The sequence below is a fragment of the Electrophorus electricus genome, chromosome 4 (genome assembly GCF_013358815.1).
Source record: "Electrophorus electricus isolate fEleEle1 chromosome 4, fEleEle1.pri, whole genome shotgun sequence".
Classification (NCBI taxonomy): Eukaryota; Metazoa; Chordata; class Actinopteri; order Gymnotiformes; family Gymnotidae; genus Electrophorus; species Electrophorus electricus.
In genome coordinates this window covers 10058547-10084748 of record NC_049538.1, presented here as the reverse complement: position 1 = coordinate 10084748, position 26202 = coordinate 10058547, and the positions used below count along the sequence as shown (strand labels likewise).

Genomic DNA, 26202 nt, shown 5'->3' with positions numbered 1-26202 from the left:
AATAAGGAGAAACCACCACAGAGTGAATAAAAATAGTTTAGTTAGGAAAAGTATACATGGACACACACAGACACAGACACACACATACAGACACGTGCAGGTATGTGGTCATATGAAATGTAACGGGGCATGCGTATGCTCTTATCGTCATGGTGATAGGCTGTGTAATTGTACAGTGTCTAACCTGTTAGAAATAATAATTGAGTAAGTTACTCAAAGTTTGCTGTGGTATACTTGCTGAGCTCAGAGCACAGAGCACAACTCAGAAGGGAGCGAACCTGAAGCTTGTCCAGGTTTAGCAGTACATTCACCCCACTGAATGTAATTAGCTTGTGGTGTGCTAGTTCCTCAAGCTGTCCCCAAAAGTTTGTGCTACCTGAAAACTAACAGGAGAGTTTGCAGCTCAAGCATATGACGGTTGTGTAGGACATACTGTTTGTGTCCCACAGAGATAAAGCGTAATTGGAACAGAATCAGCTGAAGGCCACACTGCGGATTGTGTCCAGCTGCACTTTATGCTCTTTGTGATTAATGGACCAAAGCCATCCAGAACAGCAGGGGGCAGAGTGCCACATTTGGAGTCTGCATGTAGCACAAGAGCTTTGAGGAATAAACTGGCTTGTGCGGCTAAAGTGTGACTCACTCCCTTCTCCGCATGGCTTTCCCAGAGTAAAATCGTTTTATTGAAGCTCGTAATGGGGTGAGACTGCACAACATGGCCCTGCAGTATGGACACTGCAGTGTGGTGGTAGCGTGTATATTAGCCCTCTAACATATCACCTTCTTTAGCATTCTGGCCCGTCTTATACGTTTTACGGATATTTTGATGAATGCATGATCACAAACACATCCAGGCTTTAACTATATCACATTAAAGATTCACTAGTTTGTTTTAACGTTGTGCAGAGCCTACTATATTATTGTAAAAGTAGTTCAATTATCTAATAAGAACCTTTGGGTATGAGAAAGATGCTGTATAAATATATATATATATATATATATATATTGTGTGTGTGCATGTGTGTGTGCACGTGTGGGTGAGTGTGTGTGTGTGTGTGTGTGTGTGTGTGTGTGTGTGTGAAGCTTACCTTTCACACTGATTTTGTGTTCCCCTGTGCCTGGGTGTGAGATGAGATCCACCTGTATCACCACCTCCCCCACAGAGCCAGACGTCGACTGACCTGGGATTAAACACAGAACCCCAAAAATCAATGAAGAAACTGAAACCACTGCAAAATCTAGAGAAATCGTTTACCCACTAAAGATTCAGCAGAGATTTAAGATTAAATAAAGATTACTCACACAAAACCTCCTGAAAAAAAAACCCCAAAAGGCAAATAAAAGAGACGAAACTGATAAAACGCTGACAATATGCCGCGTGATCTGGTGCCCAGGAAAATGCTACAGGTAAATTAATGGGACAGTGGCAAAACTTTGGCATCGACCCAACGACCCACTCAGCCAAGTTGGCAAAGGAAAAAAGAACACTTTTACTAGCAAGTGAAGCTGTAGTAGAATGATAATTTTCCCTTTTGAAATAGCTACCAACTCTACATCCAAAATCATAAAAATGAACGACAAACTCTGTATTATTAAAATTAAAACTCCGTTTAGTGTGAACTGTCTGACCCTGTTACAAGTCAGAGTCCGACCTGGATTCACACCCAAACAAGACAGCCTATATTTCTCACAGAAAGCACCATCCAAGGAGTGACCCGGGGTATGACATGAAAGGAAAATAGCTGTCTTGAGTAAGGAGTATTAACCTGAACCCGGCTCTGTGTTCAGTCTTTTTATCATACCCTTGTGCACTTCGCCACGCCATCCTAAGGGCTGTTCCATTACTCCATTAACTGAAGTGTGTTAGATGAGCCCTCGGAGGGAATGAGGGAACACAACTGTCCAATTCAGCAGCTGAGCTTGCCCAGAAAGAACCAGTTCATCTGGATACACGTTTGTCTTTACATTCGAGGGCAAGTGTGTTCTGACTGAAAACCTGTCACATCGCTCTCCTCTTCTCCCATTGGACAGGGGGTGCACACTTGTGGGATGCAGGTGCTACACAGTTGCATGTTAAAACCAGTTTTGAAACAGGTCCACGACCTGCCAAAGGCACATCTCAGTTACTCCAACACATATGATTGCTTTCTCATTCAAATACTACAAGAAGGTTGAAATATAATCAAATAGATCTACAAGGAAAATGAAATAATTCATAAGATAATCATTAAAATATCGTTTTGATTGGTTTGTGAGGATTTTAGTGAGGTCACAGTGAAGGTAATCAGTAGTGTGTGCCAACTTGTTTAGCCTTTAACAATCCACCATGAAGACAAAACCCTTTTAACCAGATTTTGGCATCATTCTGAGTGTGCTTACAATCACTTCAAAGGCTACATACAAAGAAGTACAATGAAGTTTAAAAGAAGTGAAGTCCACTCAGACATGTGACCTGCAGGAGGCTAGTGGGGGTTCGCCAGCCAGTCAGGAGGAGACCTGAGCCTTTACTGGCACTGCTGGTTACAGTGAGGAAGACAACATCCCCACTCAATCCCCCCCTTGTGTGGGTGAAATTGCTTGTGTGGATAAAGCACAAGATACCACCAACAGTCTTCAGGTTACAAAAATGCTGTCCTCAGAGGACTCTGGAAAAACAAAGTTGTATGCTTCAAAAGCAAAGCAAAACAAAGATAACATACTGTGTCATTCAGATTTGACCTCATGGTGAACTGTGAGACTTGTGGGGTTTGTCCATGTGGTGAACTATGGGAGTTGTGGGGTTTGTCCTTTGTGGTGAACTATGGGAGTTGTGGGGTTTGTCCTTTGTGGTGAACTATGGGAGTTGTGGGGTTTGTCATTTGTGGTGAACTGTGGATGTGTGTGGTCTTAGTGGCTGTGAATCTTAGCAAAACAGCAAAGCACAGTGAAATGTATAAGATGGATATGATCAACATATGTCATCCACAGCTGGAAAGCTTAGTGTCACAGTGGTGCCCAGTTAAAAACTTTGCAGCATTCCATATCAGTGGTTCCATAAAAGGGAATGTTGTGGGATGGCCAGTTGAAACCTGCACCTGAGGGAACATACATACCTGGAGCCTGAATGGTAGCCTGCGACCTTTTCAAGAAACACACACCTGATAGGTTGAATTATTTCATGCAAAATGACCAATTACTGTTCAGTAAACACACGCCACTGTCAGTACAGATGTGTTGGGTAGAGCTCACAGCTGTACTTAGTGCTAACAGAGCTTCTGCCAAGTAGTAATATGTCACTTTAGTATTTTTAAATCATTTTAAATGAGTTAAAGGCTGTGGCTTAAAGTGTGGGATCTGCTCAGCAGAGCTATGTGAGTAGAAATTTATGCCAGCAGTAGGGGCAACAAAATATGACCCTTCCTCCAGGGCCCGAACTGCCCCGGTACCATCAGGGGCCTCATTTAGCAGACACTTTATGAATGGTTAAATGGAACAGGAAAATCTCTCTCTCTCTCTGTCTGTCTCACACACGCACACACACACACACACACACACACACACACACACACACACACACACACACACACACACACACACACACACACACACACACACACACACACACACACACACACAGGGAAAAGACACTGTCGCTACTGCTATGGAACACTACCGACATCAGTGCATACCACAGCAAGTTGTATGATCGAGGCTACCCAAAGCATTCTAGTGTCAGGTTAAAAAAGATTTTAAGGAAAATTATGAATTACACTTAGATTTACAAGATTTTATGACATTTATATGACAAAGAGATTATATGTGTAAGAGAAGCAGGGTCAGTATTATTGATGTCACTATATAAACCTTGGCCAGGGTATGATTTCAGCTTAGCAAATACATTTGTGTTATATGTATCCAATTATGTCCATTATGTGCAATCACAGCTTACTGCTGAGTTGGAGAATGGATTATAATATTGGGCTATACAGATCAGACTAATCAATCACAGATTAACAAAGCTTATTGCTTGGCACCTTCAACATTTAGTTGCAATGATGTGACCCTTTTCCAACTATTTTGTCTTGCAGAACAGTTAGAAAAATGTTCAAGAAACGCTGACTGGCAGATCGTTACAGGAGGCTCTTAATGGCCCTGAAGAGAGAAAGAGAGAGAGAGAGAGAGAGAGAGAGCGAGAGAGAGAGCAAAAGAGAGCTTCATCTCAGTTTCATCTATAAACTAGGAATGTGTGACATCATGAATGTGTGGCATCATGAACACGTGGAATCATGAACACATGTCATCATGAACATGTGACATCATGAATGTGTGACATCATGAACACATGACATCATGAATGTATGACATCATGAACGTGTGACATCACATATGTGTGGAATCATGAACATGTGACATCATGAATGCGTGACATCATGTATTTTCACACCTGATCTCCAATCAGCTTTTCTTTGACATATGTATCCAGAACAACGTGCTATTGCAAGCTTCTGAGCCTGCGTTCTCTGGAGAACTTTCTTAAGGGCACATTTTGCAGGATGTATCCAGCTAAATTGGAAATCTCACGGCCTCCTGCTATGCCTCTGAATTCAGCCGTGCTGCCAATGGCTTGAGTTAATCTAGCCATGCTACCAGGACCACTGGCTTGAGTTAATTCACCCGTGCTGAATGGACCACTGGTTTGAGTTAATCCAGCCATGCTGAAAGGACCACTGTCTTGAGTTAATCCAACCATGCTGCCAGGACCATTGGTTTGAGTTAATCCAACCATTCTGCCAGGACCACTGGTTTGAGTTAATCCAGCTGTGCTGCCAGAACCACTGTCTTGAGTTAATCCAAATGGCTTTCAGACACGTTCAATGTCCAAGCAGTGTGTAAGTAGTTGCAACACTTAAAATGGGATTTGCAGTAGTGATTCAAATGAAGGAACAGAGAAACTGCAGGCCTCAGTTAAGTTGTTTAAGTTGTTAAGTTGTTAAAAGGTGCACTGTATCTTCTAAAGAACTTCATGGTCATGGTGAAGACTTCTAAATGCTGGGATTTGTGATGCCATTAGGGTAGATAGGAGAATGATCTATGATCTATACAGACAGCCCCTTGTAAATGGTACCTGTACATAGGCTTGGTAAACAGCATGCTCTAAAGGGGAGGTGTAAAGGTAAGGAGGTGTCAGGCCTCATCGGGGAAGTGCTTAGAGGAGGGTCGTTTCGGAGTAACTATAAAAATGTGAGGCGTCTGCCGGTGCCTCAGACTCTGGGAGGAATCAATATGGACTGGCAGGAGATGTCAGTGAGCGCTTCAGAGGTTTTTCCCGAGCCATTCCTGCCGCCTGCCTTGCTTTCCTTTCGGAAACCCATAACTGTTATTTATCAGCACTCTGGAGGAGGGCCATACTTGATTTGTTTATACATTACCCTTTCATCCAGACAAAAGGATTGGGAGGGGCTCAACAATATTCCTTGATTGCAACCAGACCTGGCAGCAAGACTTTGGGGAATGCAGGCATGAAAGAAAGCCGCCAGAAAGTGTGTTTTTGGTGTGACGCCACGTCCTTCAGAGGATGGAGGAGGACATGTTGCATAAAAGAATAAATATCGAGTGACCTTGCAGACGTGGATCAATCAAGGCTGAGTTAACTCCAGTGTTTAAATGAATTCATATCTCTGACCCCGTGGAACAAACGCTCAGGTTGATCGATGCACGAGAGAGGTTTGGCAGCTGTCCCGACGCAGCGTGTGAACAACTCTGATCTTCAGAGTTTGATGAATGCCGTCACCTGAACGTGTTTAGAGTGTGCCCTGATTGAGAGTTTGACCTGAGAGGTGATCTGGTCAGTTCTACCAATAACTAGGTAGAAGTCAAGAATCACAATCCACACAAGAGCAGTGACTATTGAGGAGCAGGAACTTCACTTGGAGAAATGGCTGTCTGGGAATTTGGAGAAATGGAAAAATAAGAGATGTTTTGGAATACCTGTAGCCTAGTTTGCATGCATGCGTGTGTGTGTGTGTGTGTGTGTGTGTGTGTGTGTGTGTGTGTGCATGCATGCATGTGTGTGTCTGTGCACATATGCATTCTTGCATGTGTGCATGCATGTATGTGTGTGTGCATATATGCATGCATGTGTGTGTGTCTGTGCACATATGCATTCTTGCATGTGTGCATGCATGTATGTGTGTGTGCATATATGCATGCATGTGTGTGTGTGTTGGAAGATAGGGGAATTTTAATAATGTAATTTTACTATGTCGTATAACCCTAGCAATTTTGAAAAGGTCATGACTACAAAAAGACAAGTAAAAGAGAGAAGAATAAACTTGCAGCAGACTATTTGCCAACTCCAACCCTGTGGAAAAACTGTTGTGGTTTCTCTGCTCTAATTGAGCTCATCAGCTTATTAGCAAACTCTTCACCAGATGAATCAAAGGGGAGAAGCAGATGAATCAAGAGCAATGGAACTGAGACAGAGCTGAGATGGAGCTGTGATGGTACTGAGATGGAGATGAAACAGAGTTGAGAATGGAACTGAGACTGGAGCTGAGATGGAGCTGAGATAGAGGTGAGATGGAGATGAGATGGAGGTGAGACTGTTCAGGTCTCTTACTCGAATCTACCCGATACAACCCAATACAGACCTCACCCCTGCCCACGGACGCTTCGGGCCTGGGCGGGGAGGGGGGGGGTGAGTATGTTACCCCCCCCCCACAGTGAGAAATGTTATACCTGCACTCATGGGGAAAGGGAAGGTATTACAGTGGTATAGAGATATTGGCAATTTTAAAGTGGGTCACGAGTTGGAGGGTGTAAGGCCTTCTAAACCCTGGGAACTAAATAAGGAACCAGAAGAGTTCACTTTATGTTATAGTAAGACAGAAAGACATGAAATTGAGAAGACACGCACACACACACGCACATACACACACACACACACACACACACACACACACACACACACACACACACACACACACACACACACACACACATATGCACTTTGCTTGCACAGCTGATGAAGGACCTCTGTCTGAAACGTTCTGTTTCTCTGGAAACTCTGTGTACTTTACTACAATTTTTAATATCTCTCTTGCTATAAATATATACATATATACACACCACAGTTAGTCCCTGGAATCCTGTTCACTTGTATATTTCTCCAGAGAAATGAGACTTTGAGGAGAGAGGTCCTTGGATCAGCTTGGCTTCTGAGGTTCTCGGAGATGAAACCAGTTTATGTTCAAAAGAGTAGAAGTTTAAATCACAACATTCATGTGAATGTTTTAACTTCTCTGCTGCAATAGCAAAAACTGGCAATGCTAACAGATATGTCATTAATGCAAGGGCCATTTACATTGAAATGCCTTGCCACTGGAAATGACAAATAATTAATTTTGACAACAACAACAATAATAATAATGCATTTTATTTATGGGTGCCTTTCAAGACACTCAAGGACACCTAATAAACACATTAAAAAAGCAATAAAACAGCAGTATATCAAGACATGAATGAATGAATGAATGAATGAATGAATGAATGAATGAATGAATGAATGCATGAATGCATGAATCAGTCAATGGATGATGGTCTGAACGTGCTTTGTCAGAATGATTGACAAGTCTTCTCACAGTGTCTCCAGTGTAAAGCTGATGACATTTGCAGGAGATACAATAAACACCTCCTTCTGCATGAGGAGGACAGGGTGAGGACTGATCCGTTTGTGCCCGTTATTGTAGTGGCTGTGTTAATAAATGTATGTGTAGCACACCTAGAGCGGCTGCAGGGTACAGTTGAGTATAGTTTTTACACTTATCAGTTATGGTCATTTATCTCCATTTTGATGAGATATGATCTTTGATATCTTTTAATTGTCTGTACAATGTATCTACTAGTTTCACTTTCCAGGACTTCAGAAGCACTTTGCTTGAACAGCTGATGAAGGACTTACATCTGAAATGTCCTGTTTCTGTGGAAACATTGTGTACTACACTACAGAATTGACCATATTTCACATTGTGTTTAGTCAATTGGAAACTGCCTCATTTTAAACATCAGCCTTTTGGTACTGTCTTATTGTGAAAACAACAGTACAACCTACTACTATTACACACACACTCTCACTCTCTCTCTCGCTAATCGTTTTTTTGTCCCTGTTATAAGAGGGCATATTAAACACTGAGTTTGTAGGATTTTAAGATGCTTGTAGCCTGGGCAGAACTTTGGACAGCCAGTTGTCGTTCTCAACTCATGTTTCAAATCTGACCTTGTCTTGCAGATTTCTCCTCTGTAACGTATGAGGGATTTGGCCCTTTATCTCGCAGGAAGCCACACAGGTGCTTATGCAGTCTCTTGCCATTTCAAAGCTCGACTTCTGCAACTCGCTGCCTGCATCAGATTTAAAACTCTGACGTTCGCCTACAAAGCCAAAAATGGACCAGCCCCTCCAGACATGATGTCAAAGGTCAAATCCCGATCTGTGCCTCGAGTACTTCGAACCTCAAGTATGGCTCGTCTTAAAATACCATGCTCCAGGTCTCATGGAAGACAAGCATTGCGTCTATTCTCTGTCCTGGCTCCAAGATGTTGGAACTTCCATGGCTGTCCGGACAGAAAAGTCCTTTGCAGTCTTCAAATGCAGACTGAAGACCCATCTATTTGTGGAATATTTAAATTGACACTGATCCTGTGCCTATGTTGACTAACTGAAATTCTACAACTTATTGTAGGGTCTGTAACTTTTCGTCGTCTATTATAGAGCTATTTTGCACTTCTAGGCATCAGTATTGATCCCTGTACTTCAACAGTATTCTAGATCATTGGTATATTGGACTCTAACCTACTGTACTGGCTAGGATGTATTCTATGAGTAAATGACAAAACACTTTTGTAAGTTCCTCTGGATAAGAGCGTCTGTTAACCGCTGTAAAAGTAAATGTGCAGAAATTTCCAATAAGTGTGGTGGAAATAAACAGGGGCCAGTTCTTTTTGTTTTAAACATGTCATAAGATAAAGGAAACTCTTTGATCTTAATCAAGTCCTAATTAGAAGAAGTTTGGCTTTACAAGGACTTTGGTAGCCACAGATCTCATTATCTTATGTGAGTACAATATCCCCCACTAAAAAACAAGACTTATAAAAGTTCTTTCCAGCTAAACAAAACAGGAAACAATACATGTGCATGACTATATGTTCAGAAGTGGTGATGCATTAATAATCAGACAGTAATGAACACTACCAGAATCAGACAGTATGGAACACTTCCAGAATCAGACAGTAATGAACATATATTTGAGTAAAAAAATGCCTCCTTAAAAGACAGTCAGCACACTTTAATGTCCCCAACACTACCACCACCACCACCACCACCACGTCACCTGTGCTAGATCCCAGCCTCCCTGACAACACGTGACCTGTGCTAGATTCCAGCCTCCCTGAGATCACGTGACCTGTGCTAGATCCCAGTCGGTAATTAGCTGCTGCAGAGCCAGCCTTACCTTGAGAGGTTTGGGTGCAAATGTATTTCTTGATCAAGGCATCTGTGGGTTGGGTGTAAAGGCTGAGGGCATACTTCAGGGACTTCAGATCGGGGCTCTTCTCCAGGAACGTCTTTTTCAGTCCATTGCCACCCGCGTGGAAATATTGCTGTGGAGAAAGGTTTCCACAGTTACAATGGAGCTGACTCACTCACTCGAGGGCGATGTTTCCTACGCAGTGTGTAATGTAAAGCAGTCTTATCTCCCTTAGGCTTCACATCCTAACAAGTGGGGACAATTTCGTTTGACATTTGTACAAATTAGGGGTTATAGAAGAGGTTTAAGAAAGTCCACAGCCCCCACAATTCTGCAGAGATCTTACCAGCTAGCTCAGAAAAATGGCCAGAGAAAGTGTTTGGAATGTATACCACAAACATATGTTCTCTCTCTCTCTCTCTCTCTCTCTCTCTCTCTCATATATACATATACACCAACAGGATTTGTAAGCATTACCGGCCTCATTCTTCAATTCAGATTTTTTGCTTATCTTGATAATTGCAAGTGACCTGTATCTGTTTGTAATGTGAAGACATCTGTCCTCTCAATCAGGACACATGCGCATATTAGTAACGTCATATTTGTGACACAACTTCTGGTATTAAAACCAGCAGAATGGACATAGTAGCTCATCTGTGCATTTTGCTCCGGAGGAGGACAAACAGTTGGCTAAACATGATCAGGAGGAGAAAGTGATAAAGCCAGTCAGCCAACTTTAGCTGTTAGCTGTGAGCTAGCTGTTAGTTGTTAGCGTTTAGCTGATTGTTAGCTGTTAGCTGTTAGTTAGCGTTTAGCTGATTGTTAGCTGTTAGCTGTTAGTTAGCGTTTAGCTGTTTGTTAGCTGTTGTTGATCTCCTTCATTGTCGTTTTGCTGTGGTGTGGATGCTAGCTGACAACGACAGCGCTAAGATCCTGAGTACAGGCAACATTAGACTATTCTCATTCATTTTACATGCCAATGAATCTGATCTAGGACCAGATATGAAAGTGACTCAAATCTGATTGGCAAAGATCAGATTTCTGTGTTCTCAAAGCCCTGAAAAAAATCTTATATTTGTCATTTGTTATATTTAGGCCAAAAATCTGATTTGAGTCCCTTTAGTCTGGTAATGTGAATGAAGACTATGGACTAGTCCCAGCATCTTTTGGTCACCAGCAGCCTCATTAACGCTGTTTGGGTTGACACTCTCAGCCCGTCACTGCCAACTGGCGACTGTCACTTCAGCAGAAGCACACACAGCAGCCAAGGTAGCAGTGTGGAAATCTTAGAGGAGCTGCATTTAGTGCACACAGGGAGGGCAGGCTTATCAGTTCTCACTAAAGACAGTGTGATGGTAGTGAGAAAAGAGCCCACAGTCCTGCTGCTTTTGAGGTTTTCTTCTCATTGTTTGCATAAACTTGAACCTGAGAGTCTTCACTCTGGGTATGCTGCACATGGTAAGATAGCTCAACTCATCAACTCCGAGCACCATGGAGTTTTTGAATATGAAACAGACAAGTGCTTTCAGCTCTCTGAAAAGCTTTTGTTCTGAAGGGAATTTTCTTCCAAAAAGGCAATTCACAAACAAGATGGAGTCTGCAGACAGATTCACCATTTCATGTCACACAGGTGCATCACAGTGGCCAGGATTAACACACACACACACACACACACACACACACACACACACACACACACACACACACACACACACACACACACACACACACACACACATTGCTTATTAGTGAGCACCCTGCACAATGTGATTAAATGGGGAATAGCTAAGCGTTGGTGTGAACGCGTGACATTTTCATCAGGCTGACTATGGAAGACATTAGCCAAATGCTGTCAGTGGGATGATAATCTAATCCTCATTTGTGGATTGTCTGGTGTTATTAAGATTGAATAGCCCAGTCTCAGCCCACAATGGCCAGGAAAGGGCAGTGAGACTCTGAATGCGGACTCACTTCTCTCTTCTTATTGCAGTCTCATTTTCTTTTCTTATGTGCGTCTGCTTTCTGTCTGTCTTTCTCTCTCACCATCTTGTTTTTTTTCCACCTCTCTCTCCCCCTTCTCTCCTTCGCTCTCTCTCTCCTTCTATCCTTCTCTCTCTCCTTCTATCTCTCCCCCTCTCTCTGTCTCCCCCCCCCCCCTCTCTGGTCTTTCTGAGATGTAGGTGGTAGCTGACTGATTGCAGTGAGCTCTGATGTCAACTACTCAGTCATTTTACTCTACAGCCAATGAGATCCTGCAACAATATCCTGTAATTGAACTCAAACAAGATGACTGCCCACAGCTGCCAGGGTCTGATCCAGAGCCTGATTTAGGTTAAGGAATCAAACACATGGTCCCCCAGTCCAGGCTAGGCCGTGTTGTATTTGCTAGTCAAACAGAAGGACCATTAGAAAACATCAGTAAATCACAACAGCACAAAAAGTCTGATTCTTATTATTTTAGACAAGCAAGTCAAGAAAGCATCAGATCATTAAACTAGTCTCATGTCTTCCATTCCTTGCTCAATCTGCTTATGTCTCTGTACATGCCTCACCCACTTTACTGGAAACACCTGTCTTGTACCTACAATCTCTGGCCACTTTACTCAGTACCTGTACTGAGTACTGAGTTCTGAGTAATGTGTATTCGTCTCTCCTGTAGCGTATCTCAGACCCTTCCCACCGCATGTACAGCATGACGTGAGTCATCATTCCTGAGACAGGGAAGACTCTCAACACTTTTCTGAACCAGCACTTAGATGGTGGAATGAACTCCCACTACCTGTCTGTACATCAGAGTCTCTTGCTGTCTTCAAATGTAGAATAGAGACCTACTTCTTCAAGCAGCACTTAAAAGATCCACAGTCACTTCTAGGCACTTCAAATACGCACAAGGTGTAATCACCAATCCTCTTTCTTCTCTACATGAAAAAAAATAGTTTGTACGTGCCTTGTGTCTTATCCCTCTGCCAGAGGTCTAGCTTAGCAGTCTCCTTAGACTCAGACCCAGTTTACCAGCATTTCTTCCATGGAGACACCTATAAAGTACTGTAAGTCTCTCTGGACAGGAACATCTGGTATACACTGTAAATGTGACTGTATCAGGTGTGAATATAACAGGTGTGAATATAGCAGGTGTGTATGTAACAGGTGCCCATTCAAAACTGCAGTCCATTTCTTGTCATGCACAACCTTTGTCTCCTTCATCACGGGTCGGTCATTAACCCAGGACCACTGATGTCTGGGAAGCGTGGACCCAACTCAGCAGACATGAGTGAATCAGGCACTGCAGACTCGCTGGAGCTTTAACATTCCTCAGTCCAGCTGCTGGCCTGAATGGAACATACCCAGCTAGCAGTGTTCCTGTGGTGAGTCCAGCTGAAGGTTGACAAACAGATAGACTGTCTCTACATGATCACATACAAGATACTTCCAGGAAATAAATGCTTCTGATGAAGTGCTCTGTGAGAGTAGATTTCCTCATAACCAGTCTTGTGCTGGTGATCCAGCCCATTATGATCCAGTCTCACACTGGTGATTTAGTCTGTTATGATACAGTCTCACAATAGTGATCCAGTCTCACACTGGTGATTCAGTCTCACACTGGTGATCCTTACTGTTTTGATGCAGTCTCACAATGGTGACCCTGTCTGTTTTCATACTGTCTCACACTGGTGATCCAGTCTGTTTTGATACACTCTTGCACTGGTGATCCAATCTGCTTTGATGCAGTCTCACACTGGTGATCCAGTTTGTTATGATATAGTCTTACACTGGTGATCCATTCTGTTTTGATACAGACTCATGCTGGTGATCCAGTCTGCTATGATACAGTCTCATGCTAGAGATCCAGTCTGTTAAGATACAGTCTCACACTGGTGATCTAGTCTTACACTGGTGATCCATTCCGTTTTGATACATTCTCATGCTGGTGATCCAGTCTGTTATGATACAGTCTCACACTGGTGATCCAGTCTGTTTTGATACATTCTCATGCTGGTGATCCAGTCTGTTATGATATAGTCTCACACTGGTGATCCAGTCTGTTATTATACAGTCTCACACTGGTGATCCAGTTTCACACTGGTAATCCATTCTCACAGTGGTGTTCCAGTCTGTTTTGATATAGTCTCACACTGGTGGTCAAGTCTTTTATCATACAGTCTTATACTCGGAATCCAGTCTGCTGTGATATAGTCTCATGTTGGTGATCCTGTCCATTATGATCCAGTCTTGCACTGGTGGAGGTGTGGGAGAACAGTACCCAGCACTGTGTGACCTTTCTGGGATTCACGTTTAGGATGAGTGCTTTAAAAATGTCTACCTGGAATGTCTCTTCACAATGTGGTGTGTTGAATGAGCTTAGCAGAGTGGAGCCAGTACCCATATATGTAATATGTCACAGTGAGGTAATGTCCAAATATCTCAATCCATACCTAGAAAAACATTACTTTCATCACTTATCAGACTAAATAAAATTTCACTTAATTGATACGTATTAGAGAAGAATATATTTAGACCTTATAACACCTTACATGCTGGAGTGCCCACACATTCATATTAGTTTTAATACCGTTACTGTATAATCCACATTATGTTAAGAAAAATATACCGAAATAATGGGCATTGTGTTTGAGAGTTTAAAACAGGAACAAATCAACATTTTTGAGCCATAAGAGAAATCCTCATATGATAACAATTAAATGGAAGTTGTGTGCCAATTCTACACCATTTAAATGTCATACGAGCACTGACACTGGCTCTGGTACTATGGCCCTCCATGTGCCATTGTCAATATTGCCAGAATTTTCACTTTGAAGGACTTTTTCATTTTTTTCAGCTGTTCCTGTGAGGCAGTTTCAGGCAAAATTGTCCTGAGTGCTAAGAAATTATTCCAGTGCCAAATTCTCCAACTCTTGTTGAACCTTTGTATATATACTAATATACTTATTTGAATTATGTGGTTTTTTAATGTTCTATTGCATTCTGTACCACACAGTTTTGTCAGATTCTCCCTTAGCTATGCAGTCATAGAAACAATCTGTGCACAATATTTGCTGGCTGAAACTAGATGGTACTGGGCGGGATTGGCTGGGACTATCAGCACTATCTGTATGACTCTTCTGGGTGTGTTTCAGAGAACACCAGCCATCCTTTGGCAGAATTACATACCTATGGCTGTGGGTCATAGTGGAGGTACAGGCTGTGATATTGGTGTGGGCCCTGATGGAAGTGTGGGTCTTGGTGGAGGTGTGAGTTTTTGGTGAATTTGTGGGCCCTGGTGGAGGTGCGAGTGATGGTGGAGGTGTTAGCCCTGGTGGAGGTGTTGGCCCTGGTGGAGGTGTGGACAATAGTGGAGGTGCAGGTGATGGTGGAGGTGCGGGTGATGGTGGAGATGTGGGGTGATGGTGGAGGTGCGGGTGATGGTGGAGATGTGGGTGATGGTGGAGATGTGGGTGATGGTGGAGGTGTTGGCCCTGGTGGAGATGTGGGTGATGGTGGAGATGTGGGTGATGGTGGAGGTGTGGGTGATGGTGGAGATGTGGGGTGATGGTGGAGGTGCGGGTGATGGTGGAGATGTGGGTGATGGTGGAGATGTGGGGTGATGGTGGAGGTGCGGGTGATGGTGGAGATGTGGGTGATGGTGGAGATGTGGGGTAATGGTGGAGGTGCAGGTGATGGTGGATGTTGGTGGGCAAACACCACCAGGACCCTGTCGCATCACAGCTGTCAGCCCTCAGGACTTTCATACAAGCCAATTCAAATAAAAAGATATTCATTTATTGAGCATGTTAGTTTTAGTGACCAGCAGGGGTAACACAGCAGTTAAGGTATTAGGCTATATTAGACTATTATTATAGTCAGCAGTTAAGGTATTAGGCTATATTAGACTATTATTATAGTCAGCAGTTAAGGTATTAGGCTATATTAGACTATTATTATAGTCAGCAGTTAAGGTATTAGACTATATTAGACTATTATTATAGTCAGCAGTTAAGGTATTAGGCTATATTAGACTATTATTATAGTCAGCAGTTAAGGTATTAGACTATATTAGACTATTATTATAGTCAGCAGTTAAGGTATTAGGCTATATTAGACTATTATTATAGTCAGCAGTTAAGGTATTAGGCTATATTAGACTATTATTATAGTCAGCAGTTAAGGTATTAGGCTATATTAGACTATTATTATAGTCAGCAGTTAAGGTATTAGGCTATATTAGACTATTATTATAGTCAGCAGTTAAGGTATTAGGCTATATTAGACTATTATTATAGTCAGCAGTTAAGGTATTAGGCTATATTAGACTATTATTATAGTCAGCAGTTAAGGTATTAGGCTATATTAGACTATTATTATAGTCAGCAGTTAAGGTATTAGGCTATATTAGACTATTATTATAGTCAGCAGTTAAGGTATTAGGCTATATTAGACTATTATTATAGTCAGCAGTTAAGGTATTAGGCTATATTAGACTATTATTATAGTCAGCAGTTAAGGTATTAGACTATATTAGACTATTATTATAGTCAGCAGTTAAGGTATTAGGCTATATTAGACTATTATTATAGTCAGCAGTTAAGGTATTAGACTATATTAGACTATTATTATAGTCAGCAGTTAAGGTATTAGACTATATTAGACTATTATTATAGTCAGCAGTTAAGGTATTAGACTATATTAGACTATTATTATAGTCAGCAGTTAAGGTATTAGACTATATTAGACTATTATTATAGTCAGCAGTTAAGGTATTAGGCTATATTAGACTATTATTATAGTCAGCAGTTAAGGTATTAGGCTATATTAGACTATTATTATAGTCAGCAGTTAAGGTATTAGGCTATATTAGACTATTATTATAGTCAGCAGTTAAGGTATTAGGCTATATTAGACTATTATTATAGTCAGCAGTTAAGGTATTAGGCTATATTAGACTATTATTATAGTCAGCAGTTAAGGTATTAGACTATATTAGACTATTATTATAGTCAGCAGTTAAGGTATTAGGCTATATTAGACTATTATTATAGTCAGCAGTTAAGGTATTAGACTATATTAGACTATTATTATAGTCAGCAGTTAAGGTATTAGACTATATTAGACTATTATTATAGTCAGCAGTTAAGGTATTAGGCTATATTAGACTATTATTATAGTCAGCAGTTAAGGTATTAGGCTATATTAGACTATTATTATAGTCAGCAGTTAAGGTATTAGACTATATTAGACTATTATTATAGTCAGCAGTTAAGGTATTAGGCTATATTAGACTATTATTATAGTCAGCAGTTAAGGTATTAGACTATATTAGACTATTATTATAGTCAGCAGTTAAGGTATTAGGCTATATTAGACTATTATTATAGTCAGCAGTTAAGGTATTAGCCTATATTAGACTATTATTATAGTCAGCAGTTAAGGTATTAGGCTATATTAGACTATTATTATAGTCAGCAGTTAAGGTATTAGCCTATATTAGACTATTATTATAGTCAGCAGTTAAGGTATTAGGCTATATTAGACTATTATTATAGTCAGCAGTTAAGGTATTAGACTATATTAGACTATTATTATAGTCAGCAGTTAAGGTATTAGGCTATATTAGACTATTATTATAGTCAGCAGTTAAGGTATTAGACTATATTAGACTATTATTATAGTCAGCAGTTAAGGTATTAGACTATATTAGACTATTATTATAGTCAGCAGTTAAGGTATTAGGCTATATTAGACTATTATTATAGTCAGCAGTTAAGGTATTAGGCTATATTAGACTATTATTATAGTCAGCAGTTAAGGTATTAGACTATATTAGACTATTATTATAGTCAGCAGTTAAGGTATTAGGCTATATTAGACTATTATTATAGTCAGCAGTTAAGGTATTAGCCCCACCACCGCCAGACTACCACTGTTGGGCCCCTGAGCCTTAAGGTCCTTAACCATCAATTGCTCAAACTGTACTATGGATAAAAGTGTCTGCTATTTGCTGTAAATGTAAATGTAAATGTAAATGTAAGCATACTTGCAAAAAACGAGACATCCTTAACATTGAACAGGATGAACTATGCACTGCATATGTAGTTACAGGAGACCAATAAACTCACCCTTCCTCTCAGTATGATCTCACTTCCTGCCAGCAGGTGGTTTAATAAGGGCTAGGGTAACACAGGTACCTCAACTCCTCTCACGGGCCGTTCGTTTTGTCCAGAATATTTGGAACAGAGCTATCGAAGGATGCAGTACCTCAGTCACAGTGAGTGAACACAGAAAGAGGAACAGAAGCAGGTGGGCTGATTCTCTACAGGAAGATGATTGTGTATTTGAATACAGTGATCTGTTTGTATGAATACGACAGAAAAAAACACAGGACTATCAAGGCCAGACATAAAGGTCACATGTTTTTTTTTTTTCTCTAAACCTATTTATTTGTTTATAAGACCCAATCTTTGTATCAAATACTTTTTTCCTGATTTTCCAGTGACATCTGTGGTGCCATTTGTGGTGTCCTTAGTAAATGCCTGACTTCCCAACAGCTGCAGGGACAAGGACGTCATTACCTGCCCCAACAGACACATTCAATCCTCGGTTAAACACGAGCTAACTGCAGTCCAAACGAGGACAGCAGAACCGGATCGCCAGCAGCCACGCAGAAGTGGCACTTTCACTGAAATTACATCACTTCCTCACTCCCTTTCTTCCTCCTCCTTTCATTGCCCACTGCTGCTGCAGTGTCGCTGGTGTATTACTGAGCGACACCACGACAGGGTGAGAGGAGTCCCAGCAAGGATGTGTGTGTGAGTGCAGAGATACCTCACAGCGCCGTGACACTCATAGCCGCCAGACTGTGTGTACTCCGGAGCCGCCCGAGCACCAAAGGGCAGCAGATCTCCAGTCGCCTTGCCCAGCAAGGATTCCTCTTTTTAGCTGTTATGAGGTTATGGTACAGATATTACAACTCCATACAAGCTCACATTTAAAACTGACAACCAGCAAAATGCTGTCTCCCACTTTCAGCAATGTTCCTGTAGTCTTCAGTATCCCATACGGAACACTGACTCTACGCTGCACCCGATACACTCTATGGGATTTTATAATATACCTGTTATAATGTATTTATATTTTAGACAAAAATATCTACAAAAACATTTGTTTTTTGGCTCATATTTTACAATGTGTTTACCTGGACTTCAGGCGACTGATTCACCACAGCACCCCTCGTCTCAGAGAACGTGGGGGCGTGTTTCACCTACACACACTACACGCTGTGTGTTTCAACTACACACAGTACACGCCAAGTTTCACCTACACACACTACACGCTGTGTTTCACCTACACACACTACACGCTGTGTTTCAGCTACATACACTACAGACTGTGTGTTTCATTTGTACCGCTTGTGTTTCAGCTATACACCATGTCTTTAACTACACACCGTATGGTTCAACTACATGCTGTGTGTTTGCTGCACTTCTGATCACATTCAGTTCCCCTGTGAAACTGGCACAGACCTACATATCACCATGAACCTCTGCCCAGGTTGATCTGGTCCTAACCCCCACCACCCAGATGACTCTACTGGGCATGTCTCTGGTACATTGTTGGGCATCTTATGGCAGTCTTTTCCCAGCCCTGGGGTTTTCCTTGGGAAAAGCTTTTCTCATTTCTTGCTCTGCATCACTTCAAGCGTAGCAGCTCTAACTAACCTTGCACCCTTTTAACGAGCTCTGCCAAATCTCTCCTCCAGACCCTTGTTTTTGCTTTAAAACTTCCCTTAATTGGTTCTTCTACTCTGAATACTAATGAATAACATCGTATCACTGTGATTGATCAGAACGAGAAGAGGGCGGAGCTTGTTTCCTAGGAGATGACAGAATCAGTTCACCTGCCCGAGGTTCTGCAGTGGAGCTTGTAGGACACAAACAGACAGCGAGGATTTTAAAAACCATCAGCACTACATTTGTGTGTGTGTGTGTATGTTTGTGTTTGTCTGTGTGTGTGTGTGTGTGTGTGTGTGTGTGTGTGTGTGTGTGTAAGCACCATAGAATAGACAGAGGTCGTGTTGTTACCACACACCTTAACAAAAACTGTATCCAAGGTCACACATCTTTGTGCTTCCTGACATGGCAAAAATAGCACTTAATACAATACACACACACACACACACACACACACACACACACACACACACACACACACACACACACAGAGTACAGAGATAAAGGGGACAGAGGTCTAGATATTGGTCTAAATGCAGATATCAGCAGCTGCTATTTATGCAGAGGAACACAGACAGTGTGAGAAAAGAGGGAGAAAACACAGACAGTGTGAGAAAAGAGGGAGCATGTTGAGGGATGAAGCGAGATCACTTGTTTCCGAAGATTGATTGCAAGAGCTGGAGAAGCTTTAGGAAATAGAGAGGGTAATGAGAGAGAGTGAAAGAGAGAGGAAAAGAGAGAGAGAGAGAGGGAGAGAGGGAAAGAGAGAGATAGGGAGAGAGAGAGAGAGACAGCTGTACCTTGATGGTGGGAAGCACTAGATCCATCGCTGCACACTGGCGTGGTGTCAGGCTTCGAGCCTCCTCCCGAATCACGTGTTCCTGATAGATCAGGAAAGGAAAAACAGAAGAAGCTGTTGAGTCCAGCACACGGACACATGTCCAGGGTGTGTTGAGTCCAGCACACGGACACATGTCCAGGGTGTGTTGAGTCCAGCACACGGACACATGTCCAGGGTGTGTTGAGTCCAGCACACGGACACATGTCCAGGGTCTGTTGAGTCCAGCACACGGACACATGTCCAGGGGCTCTTATAATGACAATCACAACACCTGTGCATTTGCTAATCAAGGTGATCCATTTGATCAAATACCATCTCATTTAGATACTTATACTTGGCTGTAAGTATAGTAATGCCAATTCCTGAACATTGACAGAAGTTCAGATGTAGTTCATCCTTTATGGTTTTGTTAACCGTGTTTTAATATTAAAAAGTAAACAGCCAGCATTTTTTTTGAGGAAAACACATATTCAGCTTGTCTGGCTCGTTGTACTGTACCTTATTCCACAAACATTTGCTCGTAGGAAAAAAAGGAATTCAAGTAATAAAGTATTGAAGGACTAAAGTTTTAAAGTAATTGTCTGTGTCAGAGTGATAGTGTGGAGCATTAGTGGCGTGTTAGTGAGTTGTTTATCTCAACGTCCCAGTGAGTCAGACCACACCCACACATCCCAGTATGAGACATACCACGCCTCCAGATCCCAGTGTCACTTAGACCCCACCCTCATATCCCAGTTTGAGTCAGACCACGCCTCTACATCCCAGTGTGAGTCAGACCACACCCCCACATCCCAGTCTGAGTCAGACCACGCCTCCAGATCCCAGTGTGATTCAGACCATGCCCTCATATCCCAGTCTGAGTCAGACCACGCCTCCACATCCCAGTCTGATTCAGACCACACCCTCATATCCCAGTGTGAGTCAGACCACACCCTCATATCCCAGTCTGAGTCAGACCACACCCCCAGTAAGCCACTACACCAAGGCCTTCAGTCCTTCTAAGTCCACCAGAGACCACACCACTAACATGCTGAGTATTAAAAACTCTCTCTCCTTTCTCCTCTCTTCCTCTTCCTTTTCTCTCAGTCCCCTCTCTTTCTCTCCTCTCTCTCCTTTTCCTCTCTCTCTTTTTCTCTTCTCTCTCTCTTGTTACGTAATAGCATATATGCCTTTCAGAAACTTGTCTTTTTGAGCTGAAATGGAACAATGAAGGATTACGGAAAGCCAATCCTGACCCATCTCACATGCTCAGAACAGCAGATGAGCCTAGAATGTTTGAGCCATAAGCAGTTAGAGTGGTTGCGTAGAGGTGGAATCAGAGTGATGGCGTAGAGGTGGAGTCTGAGTGGTCGCATAGAGGTGGAGTCAGAGTAATGGTGTAGAGGTGGAGTCTGAGTGGTTGCATAGAGGTGGAGTCAGAGTGATGGCATAGAGGTGGAGTCAGAGTGATGGCATAAAGGTGGACTCGGAATGGTGCTGTAGAGGAGGAGTCTGAGTGGTGGTGTAGAGGTGGAGTCAGAATGGTGGTGTAGAGGTGGAGTTAGAGTTATGGTGTAGAGGTGAAGTCTGAGTGGTTGTGTAGAGGTGGAGTGTGAACATTCCTGTTCTGCTCCCAAAATGACTGGCTACAATGGCATCACACACAGTGGCATTACACACAGTGGCATTACACACAGTGGCGTCACATACAGTGGCATCACACACAGTGGCATCACACACAGTGGCATATGGCACAGTGGCATCACACACAGTGGCGTCACACACAGTTGCATCACACACAGTGGCATCACACACAGTGGCATCACACACAGTGGCATATGGCACAGTAGCATCACACACAGTGGCGTCACACACAGTTGCATCACACACAGTGGCATCACACACAGTGGCGTCACACACAGTGGCGTCACACACAGTGGCGTCACACACAGTGGCGTCACACACAGTTGCATCACACACAGTTGCATCACACACAGTGGCATATGGCACAGTAGCATCACACACAGTGGCGTCACACACAGTTGCATCACACACAGTGGCATCACACACAGTGGCGTCACACACAGTGGCGTCACACACAGTGGCGTCACACACAGTGGCGTCACACACAGTTGCATCACACACAGTGGCATCACACACAGTGGCATATGGCACAGTGGCATCACACACAGTGGCGTCACACACAGTTGCATCACACACAGTGGCATCACACACAGTGGCATATGGCACAGTGGCATCACACACAGTGGCGTCACACACAGTTGCATCACACACAGTGGCATCACACACAGTGGCGTCACACACAGTGGCGTCACACACAGTGGCGTCACACACAGTGGCGTCACACTCACACACAGTGGCGTCACACACAGTGGCATCACACACAGTGGCATAGTTTCAGCTTTCTCCTCCATCATTTCTTTCTTGGCTGAAGAATCATCTGTCCTCTCATGCTCATTCACTCTGATGTGTTGTCTATACTCCCTTGTCTTTCAAAACTTCACAAAAAAACCCAAACAAAACCAGCTCTTCAAGTTTCAGGCCAAGTTTTGAGCTCAGAGGTAAACCTCCTCCCATGAGACAAGCGCTGAAGCTCCAGCTTCCTTTAATCAGCCTGGTGGACAGTACCAAAGCCCCACGGGGGTGCACTAACTGGACACGGATCACACCATCAGTCCACCAAATATTATTGTCTTGTCCAAATATCGGCTGTGTGTCTGTTTGGGATAGAGTGAGTATTCTATAAGCGGTCATCAAAGGTTAGGACCCCAACCCACTCAGCTTTTTAAGGGTCTGTATTGATTAGATGTAAGCACTGACCCTTTGTCTGATTAGATGTTAGCACTGACCCCTTTGTCTGATTACATTTTAGCAATGACCTCTTGTCTGATTACGTGTTAGCACTGTGAACAGCCCTTACATCAAACCCCACCAGACTATAATTCTCAGTTATATTCTAAGGATATCTACCACCTTAACTAATCAGACCCGCCCAGCCTTTACTAATCAGACCTGCCCTGTCTTTATTAATCAGACATGCCCTGCTCCTGCCACTTCCAAAGGAGCAGCCCAAGGACCGTAATCAATATCTCCATGCATGGACCTAATTAGACATTTAAATGGGGCCAGGGACCGGAAGGGCCATTACATCGGATCATTACCCTGCACTTAGGAGCCCCAGCCTGCAGTCTGATGTAAGTAGCAGAGGGGGTGTTTGTGGAGGAGCTGCAGTCTGATGCACTATGCAGTGCAATTACTGAGCAGCTCATGAGAGCAGTGTGTAGTAATATGGTCATGTGAAACACCAAGGAGGTCTGGAGAGGTTTAACACACAAGAAATGCATGAGAGAGAGCATGAGAGAGAGCATGAGCGAGAGAGAGAGTGAGAGTGAATGAGTGAGAGTGAGTGAGTGAGTGAGTGTGAGAGAGCGTAAGAGTGAGAGGGAGTGAGAGGGAGAGAGAGTGAGGGATTAAAGTGAGGTTGAAAAAGCTAGACTAGAGGAATGAGTGGATGAAGCTCAGTTGTAATCAGAGCAGTAATCCTTTAAGAGCTGCCCTGTTCCCAACAGCCCCACAGATTTCTTTCAGGTCTCTGTCTCTCATCAACCCCAAACTTTCTGGTGTGTTGAGGAAATCTGTTTGGCTAATGCATGATTTGTTAGGTTCTTCCAGTTCACTTCAGTCCACATTCGTAATTTGCTTCAGGGTAACACCAGGCAAGCTTCTGCTTTTCTTCAGCATGTCAACACGAGCAGACCATGTGAGTGCATGTGAGTACATGATGTGAGTGCTTACAGTGCATGCCTCCCTTACGCCTGTACATGACTGGGCATACTCAATATTTATTTAGATACTGCAAAATACTGCACTGTACACTCTTCAGCACAACACCATGCACAAGCAAAGTTTCTATTAAAATAGCACTGTGCACCTGCCAAGTTTATTGCAAAGTTCTTCTCTCTTTCTCTGTTGCAGCTTCATAGTGGCATAAGACTACATATCTCATAATCACTACATGCATGTGACTACTGCAGCAATATTGGTGGAAGTTATCTATGCAACAGAGGACGTCTATGACTGATCACCACAAAGAGAGACTGAAAACTATTTCCCCCAAAGGTACACACACACACACACACACACACACACACACACACACACACACACACACACACAAACACACACAAACACACACACACACACACACCCCACACACATACACACTCACACACACCCACACACACACGCGCATTGGAGTTGAAAGAACTCTAGACCTTGGTGGGACTGTGTAATGTGGGGTAGTGACAGCCATCCACCCCAGTGTTACCAAAAGGTCATTGGTGCGTGAAAAAAACATGTGGCTGTCTTTAAGAGAGCTGCAGGTTTCATTTTGTGTCTGTCATCTAAAGTGGAAAACACTCTCCTGGGTGAAGACACCTCTCACCTGTGCAACTCCCATAAATGCAACCAGTCTTCTCCTCTATCACTTTTGTCTCTTCAGGAAGTTTGAGGCATTGAGCACTTTTAAAATGCAGACCAGAACCACCATCCTCTACTACAACCTCCATACTGTACTACAACCACCATCCTCTACCAGAACCACCATCCTCTACTACAACCTCTATACTGTACTACAACCACCATCCTCTACCAGAACCACCATCCTCTACTACAACCACCATCCTCTACCAGAACCACTATCCACTACTACAACCACCATCCTCTACCAGAACCACCATCCTCTACCACAACCTCCATACTGTACTACAACCACCATCCTCTACCAGAACCACCATCCTCTACCACAACCTCCATACTGTACTACAACCACCATCCTCTACCTCAGCCTCCATACTGTACTACAACCACCATCCTCTACCAGAACCACCATCCTCTACCTCAGCCTCCATACTGTACTACAACCACCATCCTCTACCAGAACCACCATCCTCTACCTCAGCCTCCATACTGTACTACAACCACCATCCTCTACCAGAACCACCATCCTCTACTACAACCTCCATACTGTACTACAACCACCATCCTCTACCTCAGCCTCCATACTGTACTACAACCACCATCCTCTACCAGAACCACCATCCTCTACTACAACCTCCATACTGTACTACAACCACCATCCTCTACTACAACCTCCATACTGTACTACAACCACCATCCTCTACTACAACTACCAACTCTCAGCCTGAACCCTCATTTTGAACCCTCACCCTGAACCCTCATTCTGAATCCTCACCCTGGACCCTCATTCTGAATCCTCACCCTGGACCCTCACCCTGAATCCTAACCCTGGACCCTCACCCTGGGTGCTGCAGAGTTTAGCTCCACTCTCGATCTTCCCAGCTGCAGAGTTTATTTCAAACCCTCTGCAACATGAGTATCATAATAAAGGCTTACCTTCAGCTTGGAGAGCTGGCCTAGGTCTTTTGCAGCACTGAAGATCATCTGAGCTCCTTGCTGTGTGTCAAAAGCATAAAATTATGAATGAAATCAGCATCACTGAAACCATCACTGGGTCTTATAGAGCACTACACTGAAGTGAAGTTCAGTCCCAGAAAGGAGCAGGCGTGTGATGCTTCAGTGGGAAGATGGACAGGAAGTACTGTAGGGGAAAGAGGTGCTAATAAAAACAAGGCTGTTTTCTTCAAGGTCTCTGTACTGCACAGAAAGAGAAAATCAGCCATTTCCCACCACCACTAAAAAGCACTTTATATTTACAGCACTGGGCAGACACAACACAGCAGAGAGTGCGTGCTCCCTGGGAACGAAACTCAGGACCGCACTGCTCCAAGCATCTCACTCAGGCCGTGTGGCCACGTGAGCTACATAAACTCAACAAAGAGTTATCACTAGACACTGTCATCAGTTCTCAGAACGTCATGCTTTAGCGCTGTTCCGGAACTGTTCAATCCCCACAAAAAAAACCCTTAAGTTAATATTATTTTAGAAGTATAAAGAATCCTATATGCCAAATGTAATATGATTACTGTACTATAAGGGGGTGGGGGGCATTTCAGGAGATGGGTCCAGCTTGGAGCAGTTGAAACTGCAGCATTAGTGAACACTGGCGTGAACTCTACCTCACTGCTAATTAGAAGCATTCCCTACAGGAAGAGCTTGT

The 26202-nt window shown here is 43.0% G+C and overlaps 1 protein-coding gene across 3 annotated transcripts in view; it reads right to left on the bottom strand.

Annotated features, from left to right (window-relative positions):
• The window catches only part of LOC113586859 (protein unc-13 homolog C-like), a 153184-nt gene that overhangs the window by 12440 nt on the left and 114542 nt on the right, over nucleotides 1-26202 (bottom strand). For all 3 annotated transcript variants that reach the window (XM_035525331.1, XM_035525330.1, XM_035525332.1), the window contains exons 28-31: nucleotides 25479-25538; nucleotides 20023-20103; nucleotides 9486-9633; nucleotides 1089-1181 (exon numbers count right to left, since the gene is read on the bottom strand). In XM_035525331.1, coding sequence (XP_035381224.1) covers nucleotides 1089-1181; nucleotides 9486-9633; nucleotides 20023-20103; nucleotides 25479-25538 — 382 coding nt within the window. The remainder of the gene's footprint in view (nucleotides 1-1088; nucleotides 1182-9485; nucleotides 9634-20022; nucleotides 20104-25478; nucleotides 25539-26202) is intronic.